This window comes from Rhamphochromis sp. 'chilingali' (assembly GCF_963969265.1).
Source record: "Rhamphochromis sp. 'chilingali' genome assembly, chromosome: 16".
In the NCBI taxonomy this organism is placed as follows: Eukaryota; Metazoa; Chordata; class Actinopteri; order Cichliformes; family Cichlidae; genus Rhamphochromis; species Rhamphochromis sp. 'chilingali'.
The window spans coordinates 8,037,704-8,051,432 of NC_137943.1; the positions used below are offsets into that span (position 1 = coordinate 8,037,704).

General features: G+C 38.3%; 1 protein-coding gene across 1 annotated transcript in view; it reads left to right on the top strand.

Moving 5' to 3' along the window:
• LOC308412678 (uncharacterized protein) overlaps positions 1–13,729 on the top strand; it is a 28,775-nt gene that overhangs the window by 14,100 nt on the left and 946 nt on the right. Inside the window, exons 40-74 of the mRNA XM_080907199.1 lie at positions 2,209–2,292; positions 2,453–2,539; positions 2,621–2,704; positions 2,808–2,876; positions 2,948–3,037; positions 3,118–3,168; positions 3,262–3,351; positions 3,441–3,530; positions 3,622–3,693; positions 3,827–3,889; positions 5,020–5,082; positions 5,171–5,239; positions 5,351–5,434; positions 5,534–5,620; positions 6,701–6,784; positions 6,875–6,943; positions 7,084–7,173; positions 7,426–7,515; positions 7,599–7,688; positions 7,772–7,834; positions 8,217–8,276; positions 8,364–8,432; positions 9,281–9,364; positions 9,513–9,599; positions 9,681–9,764; positions 9,877–9,945; positions 10,192–10,281; positions 10,373–10,462; positions 10,548–10,637; positions 10,729–10,818; positions 10,910–10,978; positions 11,100–11,162; positions 12,905–12,967; positions 13,060–13,206; positions 13,436–13,483. Of these exons, the coding sequence (XP_080763325.1) occupies positions 2,209–2,292; positions 2,453–2,539; positions 2,621–2,704; positions 2,808–2,876; positions 2,948–3,037; positions 3,118–3,168; positions 3,262–3,351; positions 3,441–3,530; positions 3,622–3,693; positions 3,827–3,889; positions 5,020–5,082; positions 5,171–5,239; positions 5,351–5,434; positions 5,534–5,620; positions 6,701–6,784; positions 6,875–6,943; positions 7,084–7,173; positions 7,426–7,515; positions 7,599–7,688; positions 7,772–7,834; positions 8,217–8,276; positions 8,364–8,432; positions 9,281–9,364; positions 9,513–9,599; positions 9,681–9,764; positions 9,877–9,945; positions 10,192–10,281; positions 10,373–10,462; positions 10,548–10,637; positions 10,729–10,818; positions 10,910–10,978; positions 11,100–11,162; positions 12,905–12,967; positions 13,060–13,206; positions 13,436–13,483 (2,772 nt within the window). The remainder of the gene's footprint in view (positions 1–2,208; positions 2,293–2,452; positions 2,540–2,620; positions 2,705–2,807; positions 2,877–2,947; positions 3,038–3,117; positions 3,169–3,261; positions 3,352–3,440; positions 3,531–3,621; positions 3,694–3,826; positions 3,890–5,019; positions 5,083–5,170; positions 5,240–5,350; positions 5,435–5,533; positions 5,621–6,700; positions 6,785–6,874; positions 6,944–7,083; positions 7,174–7,425; positions 7,516–7,598; positions 7,689–7,771; positions 7,835–8,216; positions 8,277–8,363; positions 8,433–9,280; positions 9,365–9,512; positions 9,600–9,680; positions 9,765–9,876; positions 9,946–10,191; positions 10,282–10,372; positions 10,463–10,547; positions 10,638–10,728; positions 10,819–10,909; positions 10,979–11,099; positions 11,163–12,904; positions 12,968–13,059; positions 13,207–13,435; positions 13,484–13,729) is intronic.

Below are 13,729 nucleotides of genomic sequence, written 5' to 3' on the forward strand. Positions count from 1 at the left end.
AAGTCTAATATATATACCCTAGTAAGCTATAGTACTTTTTCCTTTGGGAAGGTACCATCTGTGCAGTCTGCAATTTTGTTGAAGAAAGATGTTGAATCTATTTAATATTTCTTGAAAAATAATTGATTTCTGTGCATTTTTTTCACACTGCATCAAATTAAGGTTGATTACGTCGATTAAGCATCATGAGGTGGAGCGTGAGGGGTGGTTCCCTATTTTTTATTTATTTATTTTTGTTGTTGCTGGGAGTTGGAACCCTATTAGTTAGGTTGCTTAATATTTATGCTAAGTACTCTTTAAAATACCAGAATAGGGAGGATGGTGTAGGTCTAAGTTTATTAGATTGATCAGTATTGCTGAACTATGAAACATTTTTTTTGCATACAGGTATAACAGAATAGCTTTAGTGTAGTTGTTGTTTTAAACTTGAGTATGAACTTATACAAAATGCAGCAAGATATTTAAAAAACAGTTTTGTTGATTAAAAAACACTATATCGGATTCATATCGGTATCGGCAGATATCCAAATTTATGATATCGGTATCGGTATCGGACATAAAAAAGTGGTATCGTGCCATCTCTAATTTGTATGCTAATTTTTAATGCTTAGTTCCAGATGGTCTAGTTTGCAGTCAAAGAAACAAACACACAGACAGACAGAGCATTTTAATATATTAAAAAAAAAAGGTTTTAATAATGTGTCACTAATATAAACTGTCTCCCTGACTTGTTTCATCACACTCTCAGTGTTTTATTATACTTCCTCACAGTTAATGAGTTTGTGGTGAAGCCAACCTGAGAGAGATGTAATGTAGACACTAAAGCCGGTGAGCAAGAATGTCATACTAAAGAGGATGGTTCTTTTAAATACAGGGGGGGGGGAGCGAATCAGAAACCCCGGGCACAATGATGAAGCAGGCCTGATCAGAAACAGTTTATTCCCGAGACGGACAGTAGGAATAAAACAACCCAAATACTAATAAGAAAAAAGTATACAATAAAATGTTATTAATATACTAAAATCCCCCAGGAATAAAAAAAAACCCACTTCAAAAACTGCTAAAAATATAATTCTCTGCATGCACTAAAATCCCATCCGGTTCCCTGATGTAACTGTCCACAGTCCAGGATGAATGTTTGTTAGGTGTTCATGAGCTGGACAGAAATTCCCTTTGCGGAGGGGGGTCCACGCCAGCCTCGTCCCAGGCTGACGGGGAGGAGCCTCCCCATATGGAAAAGAAATAGTAAAAACTTATAAAAGACTTGCATAAGATGTGGCCTACTTCATATAGTGAATCATATAAGGCTTATAAGATTTACTCATGAAAGTGGCCACTTTCATATATTGTTTTAGTAAGTATCCAAAACATACAAGTTTCATTTATATAATTTTTCAAGGGATCTTACATCTGTTTTTACTCTTGTATGCTTTTCATACAAGTTTCACACAAGACAGATGCAAACTTTATAAGATTTATACATATCTTTTCCATATGGGTCTATCCCCCTCTCGTCCTCTCACTGGGCCCATCACACACTGGCGTCCGTCGCTCGATACCACCGCGGCTCCACTTGCGTCATCGCCCTGTAAATAAACAAATAGGTGCTAGAACCATCGTCCCGGAAGCGGCCCTGGCTTATAGCCATGGCAACCCTCTGCCAACACGGCTGCACCCAGTGAATGACAGTGGAGACACTACTCACAAATGTAGGCAGAGGTATACCTCTCCCCTGCTACTAATCACACACGTTGTCTCCTACTGTCGCCGTTCCTGCTGTCGGGACTGGGTTGCCATGTCATGCTGACTGGTCCGTCTCCAGATGAGGCACCGCACCCCCACGATCAACCAGCGGGTCCCTCTTTTTCTCCTGGCCTTCGCGCGTTCCTCCTTATATCTGGGGCCTCTCTCCTCCAGTATCCAGCTAGCTTCCTTTTAATAGGTGTTTAGACAGCTGATAGGCCACCTCTGGACACACACATGCCTCAGCAGGTGATCCAGCTAATTTGCCCCATGCTCAGCCTGTCCAAATAGAAAGTGTCCTAGCTGGTATTCACAAAATTTCTTATATGGATCATAGTTGTTAAAATCAGAGCCTTTGCTAAAAACACAACTTACATTGGGCACATGCACAGATGTTGTGCACATTTTCATGTGTCTTAGATGAGAACAGTGAACGCTGATGTTTATTCTGACTGATTCTTTCAGCTCTACAAATTTCTACATTAACTCAGCAAGTGGAGCAACTGAAAGCACAAATGAACAACTCTGTGTCCAAATCCAAGGTTGATGGTGAGTGTGTTTCATTGTCAAGTCAAGTAAGCAGCGCTACTGGGGTCCAGTATTCACATGGTGTACATTAAAGGGTTGTTGTACAGCTTTAATATTAGCTAAATAAATATTTACATTTACGCATAAATCCCCCCCAAACAAAGTTTTGTCTGATCTGCAGAGCTCCAAAAAGCCATAGATGAAAAGAACGAGGAGCTGGACAAACTAACAAAAGAGCTGAAAGAGAGAAGCACTCAACCACGTAGACGTGAGTACAAACAACCTGCTGAAAGAATCCAGATTACTTACTCAAGTACAAATACTTATAAGTGTTCCAACCTTCTTTCAGTTCTGCAGATTATTGCACTGCAAACAGAAATCGAGAAACTGGACACTGTGGCGGAAAATGATAGAGATGAGGAGAAGATTAAAGGTGAGTGACATATCTTACCTGCGTAAAGTAACAAGTGTAAAGCAAAAATAGGATCATTTCTGTTTTGTTTTTTCTTCTTGAAAAAATCATCTTTTTTTCCCAGTACTTCAAGGAAAGCTCACTTATTTGATTGATGGAGTTAAAGATGAACAGGGTGAAAACATTAAGCTGAGTGAGTAACAGTCAGAGTAAAATACTTCCCTCACTCTCTTCTTGTTATATATGCATAAACCTTTTTTGTAGCATTTCAGATCTTGAATCAGCAAGCTGAAATAGCAAGACTGAAGAAGGAAGAAGAAAAGAAGAATCAGGCACAAGAAGCAAAAATTAAAGGTGGGCTCTCCTCAAATGCGATCATAGTAATACTACAAATATTTAAGGACATAAAACATCACTTTTGCCTATTTTTGTAGATCTGGAGAATCAACTGGAGGCCATGAGAAATCAGAGAAACACAAGAAATGGTATGAGTTCAGTCATGAGTTCTGGTTCAGTCAGCAACAAGGAGTGAAATATCAAACAGCATCCGAGTCCATAACGTTTGTGTTTTGTTTTAGCTGCTCAGATTATGGAGCTTGAAGTGCAAATTAAAGAACTGGAAGATAACATAGCAGCCCTCAAAGAGGCTCATACTGAGAGCCTTGCAGGTACAGAAGAAACTTTGAAATGTATATTGCATGAAGTAACCTGTATATTAAGCTAATGGTTGTGTTTATTAATCTCAACTCACTTTCAGACCTTCAAAGGAGACTAAAGTTGAAAGAGAGGCAGCTGGATGACACTGAAAGTCAACTTGAGCATATAGATGGAGAGAATTTTAAATATGGTATGAATATTGTTGAATTTGCTTTTTGGTGTCATGCTGTTCATGTCCTTTTAGTACGATATAATATTCCAGTTTTTTGTATTTCCACTAGTGATGGAGATTGCTGATCTGAGGGTGAAACTGAAAAAGGCGGTGACGCAGACATCTGACAAAAAAATCAAAGGTTTGAGATTTTTGCAGTCATTTAACAATTTAGTGCATGTAGAGTCAGTCTCATAAATATTTTGAAGACCTGCAACACATTTCTGCTTGATCTTAAATCCTATTTAAAAGTACTTTTTTACTTTCTTTGTCAGACGTGGAGAAGAAACTAAAAACACAAGAAGCTGAGAATAAAAAACTTGAAGCTGCAAACAAAGGTTTGTATTTTATTTTTGTTGGGCGACCGTGGGAAGCGTATCTGTAACCGGAAGGTCGCCGGTTCGATCTCCGGGTTCTCTGTCCTGGTCGTTGTGTCCTTGGGCAAGACACTTTACCCTACCGCCTACTAGTGTTGGCCAGAGTGGCAGATGGCACGATATGGCAGCCTCGCTTCTGTCAGTCTGCCCCAGGGCAGCTGTGGCTACAACTGTAGCTTGCCTCTACCAGTGAGTGAATGAATAGTGGCATTGTAAAGCGCTTTGGGTGACTTGAAAAGCGCTATATAAATCCAATCCATTATTATTATTTAACTCTTATAGTATAATGCAACAGCTCATTAGCTTAGCTTAGCACACAGACTACAATTAAAACCCTTCTGAGGCCCTGGGACCATTTTTGTACATTTTAGTTTTTCAGTTACAAGCCATTTGCACTGTGTTGAATGGAATATAGCCAAATTCTCTAAAAAAAAGTTTGGTATAATTTCATTTCAAAATTCAAGTCTGACTTCCTTAAATTAGCTTCAGTGGCTAAGCTAACAATACACATCCTCTTAATGAGCAACAGCTCGCCTGGATTTATCTGCTTACTTCTATTTTCCAACTCTGTTTGGCACATATGGATTACAGTAATTGTTGAACATGAGCAGAATAAGTGTGACATGTAATTCCTTTGCAAGGCTTTTGCTGTAGATTAAACAAATAAAGTAAAACATGTTAATTTGTCTTTAGGAATCATGTAGTTAGCTTTAGGGAGGCTAGCTGTTTCCCCTTCTTTCCAATCTTTATGGTAAGCTAACATTCACATTATATAGCATTTTATATCTTGAGATAAAAATTTACAACATAATCTTTAGCCCCTTATAGTACCGGTATCTACTCGGATCAACTTGCCACGGTTTTCAGAGTTTTCTATTAGCTTAATTACCTGCAGTCATGGCGAGCCCATCCCAGTAGAGACTAATGGAAAAGGCGCTTTCAGTCCTTTTAATTTGTTTTGAGTAAGTCCCCCAGATCTCTTTTTTAAAAAGACAAAGACACAAATCAGGGGTTTTTTTCTGAATATATCCATCATATTAAAGAGTTTTGTGCAGAGATCCAATTTTAGTTGTTTGTTTCTTTTGATTCAGAGTTGGAGAAAAAACTGCAATTAAAGACTCAAGAATGCTCTGGACTCGAGCAACAACGAAACCGTAAGTTGTAAATCTGACTTCAACCTGAAAGTTTCTGAGCCTGAGTTTTTGATATGACTGTTTTTTATTTTTTTATTTTTTTAATCAGAGCTGAAGACTGAAGTTGAAGATAAGATTGCAGAACTGAACAAAACGAAAGACTTCAAAACTGCTCTGCGTGAGTGCGGTGCAGTTAAAGTCTCTCTTTTTTTTTTTTTTGCTCACATCCTCACATTATATTTCAGAACTAATCTGTGCCGTCATATCTGCTCACGTTTGTCTCTGTTAGTCCTGAATGTGATCAACATGAAGGCTGAAGTGAGGGCTTTGAAGGAGCAGATCTCAAACTCAAAAGATCCAGAAATCATCTCACGTGAGTATCAGCTGTCATAGTCAGCACACTTCCTGGAGGAAAAATGTGAAACAAATATGACCTCAAGTCATATATCTGTTTCTCTCTGATTCCCCACAGAGCTGCAGATGCAACTGGAGAAGAAGCAAGATGAACTGATTACTAAGACTGCAGAAATGGAGGAATTGCTTGCCAACCCGAGAGTGGGTGAGTGCACTGCTGTACTCTGTGATCAACACTGTTTAAACAGTCTGACAACCCGCTGCCTATTATTGCAACACTAAGCCTCTGGGGGCAATTGACAACATTTGGTCCAAACCATAGTTTCCATGTGATGTCAGAGCTACTGGGACATGCCCACCTGGTGGACAAAACAGTACAGTGGCCCTTTGCCCTCCAGCCATCCTTTGATTATCTTCAAATTTAACTTAGCCAAAATGCAGCAAAACGTGAGCACACCTCTCCTAACCACACCTCACAGTCCAAATCACACAAATCCCTGCTTCTCCACTGAAATCCGGACTGTCATTGGCAGTCATTTAAGAGGAATGATTTACCTGACACTGGAAAACTACTTTGTTAACTTTAATGTTATATTATGACAATAATATGACATATTAATACTACTAGAACTTTTCTGGCTCTACACTGTAAATGTCCAGGTCAACAAAACATAAGATTTACGCATGGTACTTTGTTTAAGCTAGCTATATAGCACTTACCTTTGCTTTAAAAATAAATTTATTGTTCTTCAGCTCCCACACGATGCCATTATTTACCCATCCTGACTGAAAATACATGTAGTCCCTTGGTTTGGACATGTTAACTGCTGTGTCTTAAGAAGCATCACAGTTGAAAAACTGGGATACTTTTTAATGGTTTCATAAAGAATTTGCTCACCTGTCGCATCTGTCTCAAAATACTGTGTAAGCACAGTATATGAACAATCAGAAAACAGCACTTGGTGATGGTGGAAAGGAAAAACTTCCTTTTAACAGGAAGAAACCCCTGGCTGAATCAGGCAGAGGGGAAATCATCTGCCATTACCGGATGAGGATAAGGAGAGGGAGACAGAACAATAACTAATCATTAAATGCAAAGTGGGATATAAGCACAGAGAGCAAAAAGGTGATTCGGGTTAGTGAAGATGAAACACTAGCAGCTTCAGCATGTTGCAGTGTAACTGCTCAGAGTCATTTGATCCAGCCCTAACTATAAACTTTGTCAAAAAGGAACATTTCACAACCAAACCTTACCTGTCATTCATCAGATGTTTGTTTGTTTCAGTTTTACAAATCATTGAGCTCCAGAATGAGATATGGGACCTGCAGAACAAGGATGTGAATGGGACAGCTGGTGACCGGATAAAAGGTACTTTAAGGTTTAAGGTGCTGATTGAGGGTGACACAAAGTCATAGTAGATGACTAAATGTTATTAATACAATTCACTGTTTTTTGCAGCGCTACAAAACAGAATAGACACACTCATGGCTCAAATAGGCAGCAGTGATCGAGATAACACCAAACTGAGTGAGTATGAAGTAACTGTGAGCACAAAGGTTCACTGACAAGTTGAATTTTCTTTCTTTTTGCCTTTTTCCCTCTCATGAAGTAATTCTCTCACAGCATGTCTTATAGCAAACTACTCTTTTTGCTTCTTTGTGCTTTAGCACTGAAAATCCTGAATCTGCAGAGTCAGGTGAAGCACCTGCAGAATCTGCTGTCAAACCGCGAATCTCAACAAACCAGTGAGCTAACTGGTAAGTATCTCCCATTGTGCTTTTCCTCTAGTGATAAGAGTGTGACAAATACAAGTGAGCAGGCAGAAGCACAGAGGAGTCAGATGTGGGGCAAGTGAGAGTTTTAGTTTTCCCCATCCTTGTAGAAAAAACAAAATAAGTGTGAGAGATAAAGAAACTTGGTAGCTTTTGTAATTCACAGTACAAAACGTGTACGATGATCTCTCGTGTCTGACCAATAAACCTGTTTTAACTTCTTTAAAATGACCTCAGAGATCACAAATGAGCTTGCAGCCAAGAAGGGAGAGCTGGAGAAACATGTCAATGAGCTGAAACAGAAGAACCAGGAAAATGCCAACCTGAGTAAGTCAAGAAAGACTGCAGTGTCTGCAGAAATGATGAAGGAAAAAAGTTCTGCTTTGATTCTTTCTTCCTCTGTTCCTCAGTTTTGAACATCACTGATCTGCAAAGCCAACTTGAAAACCTTGAAAAAGTTAAGACAGCTGAGGATAAAGAAAGTGCTGCTACAATTTCTAGTAAGTATTTTTCTTTTGATCTCTAAAAGCAAGTATCACCTCTGATACCTTCTTCACCTGAAGCTAACTTTACATTTTGTTAGATCTCAGAAAACAACTGAAGGTTAAAGAGTTGGAGCATTCTCGTGATCAGGAAGTGATCCTCGGTAAGTTCATCCGTGGCATGTTTAAGTTTCTGCAACAAGAAGGATTAAGTTGATTTTAAGATGCTTGCAAGTTTCGGCCGGTCTCCGCAGATTGCTGCCCCTCCCTGGTTCTGCCAGAGATTTGTTCCTGTTAAAAGGGAGTTTTTCCTTCCCTCTGTCACCAAAGCACAGCGCCTTGAGGCAACTGTTGTTGTGATTTGGCACTGTATAAATAAAAGTGAACTGAACTGAATTATTGGAGAAACCTGGAATTAATAGTTTTACAAACTCATAGTCAAAACCCACTGAAAGCCAACAAAATATAACAATATGAGCTTTCATGCTGACCTGTATCAAAAAATAATGCCTAGACTATTGCTTAGTAATGTAACCTTTCTCTTAGACTTGCAGGAAAAACTGAACGAGACAGAAAGCTGTTCAGATGATAAGCAGAAAATTACAGGTGAGTGTAATCTTTGACTTGCTGTTCTTGCTAAATACAGAAAACTGTTGTCTGTGATCAGCACCCATAATAAATGTCTCTGTGCAGATCTGCAGCAAAACCTGAATGACAAAATCAAGGAGCTGCAGTCCAAATCGAGCTCTGTTACTTCACTTGGTGAGTGTTGAATCTCTGAATAAAAAACTTTCTAAGCTGTCAAATTCATCATAATATATTCATTTTTTTTTCCTATGATATTGATTTAAAAGTGAAGATTTTAGAAGCTGTAAATCATATTTTACTTAACTTTTTATCACCTTCAACAAAAAAGGTTTAATTCATGATGATGCAATTTTGTAGTTATTAGGGGAACGCCTGAGTCACTCATGGTCAAGCAAGAGCTGCAAATGTACTGCATTATTTATTATGATTACTACTACATGGCATGCCCACGCTACAGTAGTGCCACTGTAGTGTTTGGCCTATTTGTGCAGCTGGCTGATTGATATACTTAATCACATTGGGGGTTGGGGTAATCTCACAAGGTCCTAGGTGGTTGGTAGGCATGTGTAATTCAACTTTGTGAATATAAATAAAACTAGCTGCCTCATAATAAGATAATATCCAAATAAAAGGAGGTGCATGTAGGTGCATAAAGGCAAAAAATGTCATTTTTAGCCACTTGCTAGGTTTTTGCAATAGGATGGTGTCAATCAGACTTTTTGAATTTAAACTAGATGTTAATGTTGTGCAATAAAAATACATTTATGTTTTTATAGGAGCATAATTGATAAGAAAAGGAACTTTTTAGCCCTTTACTGGGTGGTTGCTATGTGATATGATGACATCATACTATCTGAATATTAAAATATCTGAATATATCTTAATATGTCAAAAAAAATATATTGCCATGATTTCTTTCTCCACATTCTCAATGTTTTACTATTCGCAGATGTTGTGCACATTTTCATGTGTCTTAGATGAGAACAGTGAACGCTGATGTTTATTCTGACTGATTCTTTCAGCTCTACAAATTTCTACATTAACTCAGCAAGTGGAGCAACTGAAAGCACAAATGAACAACTCTGTGTCCAAATCCAAGGTTGATGGTGAGTGTGTTTCATTGTCAAGTCAAGTAAGCAGCGCTACTGGGGTCCAGTATTCACATGGTGTACATTAAAGGGTTGTTGTACAGCTTTAATATTAGCTAAATAAATATTTACATTTACTCATAACAAAGTTTTGTCTGTTCTGCAGAGCTCCAAAAAGCCATAGATGAAAAGAACGAGGAGCTGGACAAACTAACAAAAGAGCTGAAAGAGAGAAGTACTCAACCACAACGACGTGAGTACAAACAACCTGCTGAAAGAATCCAGATTACTAACTGAGGTACAAATACTTATCAGTGTTCCAACCTTCTTTCAGTTCTGCAGATTATTGCACTACAAACAGAAATCGAGAAACTGGTCACTGTGGCTGAAAATAATACAGATGACGAGAAGATTAAAGGTGAGTGACATATCTTACCTGCACATAGTGTAAAGCAATGACTTCTTAAAAAATAAAATACATGCATTCGGTGGGAAAAAAAAAAAGTCATTCCTCATCTTTTTTTCTCCAGCACGTCAAGAAGAGCTCAATTCTTTGATAGAGGGAATTAAAGATGAACAGAATGAAAATATTAAGCTGAGTGAGTAACAGTCAGAATAAAATACTTCCCTCGCTCTCTTCTTCTTTGTCTTTAATATGTATGCACATGTATGTTTATCACAAAAAGTCTGTTTATCTGAATGTAGTGCTTTCAGTGAGTGTTTTCAAGTGACGGAACATTTCTCCCACTGAAAACGCTACGTCCGGATGAACAGACTTAATTTTTCGGGGATTTCCTTACCTGGATGCACTGATCATGCATGAAGATGATTTTCTTTTTTAATAGCATTTCAGATCTTGAATCAGCAAGATGAAATAGCAAGACTGAAGAAGCAACAAAACAGGAAGAATGAGACACAAGAAGCACAAATTAAAGGTGGGATGCAGTGGGCTTTCCTCAGATGTGATCATAGTAATACTACAGATATTTTAAGGACGTAAAACATCACTTTTGCCTGTTTTTGTAGATCTGGAAGATCAACTGGAGGCCATCAGGAATGAGATACAACAAAAGACAGACCTGCTGGATAGAAAAGATATAAATATTGCTAATCTGTGTAAGTATTTTGCTCTGGTTCAGTCAGCAACAAGGATGAAATATCAAACAGCATCAGAGTCCATAACGTTTGTGTTTTGTTTTAGCTGCTCAGATTATGGAGCTTCACAAGCAAATTAAACCACTGGAAAATAACATAGCAGCCCTCAAAGAGGCTCATGCTAAGAGCCTTGCAGGTACAGAACAAACTTTGAAATCTATATTTTGCATGAAGTAACCTGTATTTTAAGCTAATGGTTATGTTTATTAATCTCGACGCATTTTCAGACCTTCAAAGGAAACTAAAGTTGAAAGAGAGGCAGCTGGATGACACTGAAAGTCAACTTGAGCATATAGATGGAGAGAATTTTAAATATGGTATGAATATTGTTGAATTTGCTTTTTGGTGTCATGCTGTTCATGTCCTTTTAGTACGATATAATATTCCAGTTTTTTGTATTTCCACTAGTGATGGAGATTGCTGATCTGAGGGCGAAACTGAAAGAGGCTGAAACGCAGACATCTGACAAAATCAAAGGTCAGTCATTTAACAATTTAGTGCATGTAGAGTCAATCTCATTAATATTTTGAAGACCTGCAACACATTTCTGCTTGATCTTAAATCCTGTTTAAAAGTACTTTTTTACTTTCTTTGTCAGACGTGGAGAAGAAACTAAAAACACAAGAAACAAAGAATAAAAAACTTGAAGCTGCAAACAAAGGTTTGTATTTTATATTGCAGGTAGTCACAAAATTAATTTGATATTTTGTCGCAAACATGTATCAGGGTTGGATTTAAACATCTGTTTAACTCTTATAGTATAATGCATTCATTTAGCTAACAGGAACTGAAAATTATGGGCAACAGCTAACCTGGCTTTCTCTACTTGTTATGTACTCGACTATTTTCTAACTCGATGTTTGTCATGTATGGATTAGACAAATTGCTGAGCAGAAATAGAGGCGGGCAAGCTGTTTTCCCTTTTTTTGCAGTCTTTATGTTAAGCTAACTAGCTAGTGGCAATACAATCAGTCAGTGTAAAAAGAAAGTATTGGGTCTTAAATACAAGCACAGATGAACTGCAAAACATGATATATTACACCGTCATTGTTTACCTAACAAAACCTAAACCAAAAGGCAGAAGCACTGTATGGAAAAACAGATGCATTTATGAGTGACTCAGTGACTGTGAGGTGCCCGGGTCCTGTGGCTGCAGTAAACAAATAGGGGCTTTTATAGCTGGTGAATGAACGTTAACCTTGATAACTCTTACTACGCTCGGCAGTAACGATACTCTGTTCTCGGCCCTTAGACAGATTATCAGGCTGTCCCGTATTTCACAATAAAACTCTCTCACTTGAGTCTTCTCCAAACAACTTTTTCGGTCTTTTTCTAGTTTTACTGTCATGAACTTTAACATTTAACATGTGAACTGAGGCTTATAGAGTCTCAGATGTAGCACTTTTTGCCCCAGTTTCTCTGAGTATAGCATGGTAAATTTGCTGCAATATCCTAGCCACTGTCTTGAATATTTTCCACTTTCGCGATTCTCTCACTGTAGAATTAGGGACTTTTTTTTTTTTTTGGAAATGGCCTTTCAACCCTGCCACTTACCCTCCTAATTCCTATGGAAGCAATAAGGGTGTAGTTCTCCCAAAGTTGATTCTGTTCATCTGGATGTGGCGTTTTTTGTTTGTTTTTTTTTAGTGGGAGAAACGTTTCGTCACTCATCCAAGTGACTTCTTCAGTCTCAGCTGACTGCAGGTTTCCCCAATCTTATAAACAGTACATTTGCATAATGACTGAAACCAGCCCACTGAGGAACAATGGGCTGGGAGGTCAGTTCCTTAATCTTAATTATGCAAATTCTCATGACCATTGATCAACCACCACTGATCAAAGACCACTGACCAATGGCCATGAGTCCCATTCACAGAGAGTTGGGGAATGGCTGCAATCACAGCATTGTAAGATGGCAAAAGATGTACCCTTAGGCCCCCTTCTCGATTCAGAGATGATTTTCCCTTTTCACTTAAATGGCCTCCTTGACTCCACGCTCAAATCACCGTTCCTCCCTGTCCAGGATGTTACATCCTCATCATTGAAAGAGTGGTGTAGTTCACTAATGGTGTAGTTCATTTTCCACACACTGCTTCTTGTTTTTGAACTACTTTTTGTCCATCTGAGGTTGTATTTACTTAATTTCTGTCTGGTATGATAAGAACCAGATTTTCTTTATGTCTGGAAACATCAAACCTTGGAACTGACAGAGAGTGTACTTTCTTTGGAGCATGTTGCGACTGTCTGTCTATGAAAAGTGCTTAATAAATAGACTTTACTTTCTGACATCTTTTCATCTAAAATTAAACAAGGACAAATAAATGCATTTCTCAAAACATCCAAAACTATCCAAATGTGACTCTCATTTAGCTGGTTCATGTTTAATCTCTCTCCCTCTGTCAGACCTAAAGCAGGAAGTCACAGAGCTGAAGATGTGCTGCTCTCAACCGCCAGAGGAGTGTGAAGGTAAGATTCCCAATGTGACCACATTATTATTGTGTGGATATATTGTACAGATGCACTCCTTGAGGTTCTGAAGTATGTATTTCATCAAACAGACTTGCGAAGAGATTTGCAGCAGTGCCATGATGATGCAGACCGCCAGCTGCAGGAGCTACATCAGAAGGATGCCAAGCTCAACCAGTTGGAGCAGGAGTTACAAAGACAGAACAGGGAGAATAACAAACTGCAGAATAATATTGACAGTATGTTCAAGCCACAGAATGAGCAGATTCAGTATAATATGGGAAAGTGGGTAGTAGTGAATGTGAGATTCTTAATTGGATAATTTAATCTTCTTGTTAGACCTGCAAGCTGAGAAAAACAAACCTCAGGAAATTGTAGAACTTCTAGTTTAGCCCAGAAACATACAAAGAGTAAACTGTTATGACACAAAATCCTCTGACAGACATTCTCTTCTTACTTTGCCCTCAGGGCTTCAAAGGGAACTAGGTCTTATAGAAGAAAACACCATCCATACCTGTGAGTCACACACGAAAGTTTGTTTCTTTTTTCTTTTTCTTTGCACTTTTGTTTAAAGCTAATAAAGCTGCACAGATGCCATGAAAAAAAATACACGACTACTCACGCTGCATACAACAGCCTGTTGTGTGAAAACGTCTATATAACTTTAAAGCACACCCTTACATTTTTCACATTAAGGTTAAATTATGCCATCTGTGTTATCAGGGTTGTTTCACTGCATGCTGATTTCAGATGGTGTTTCTT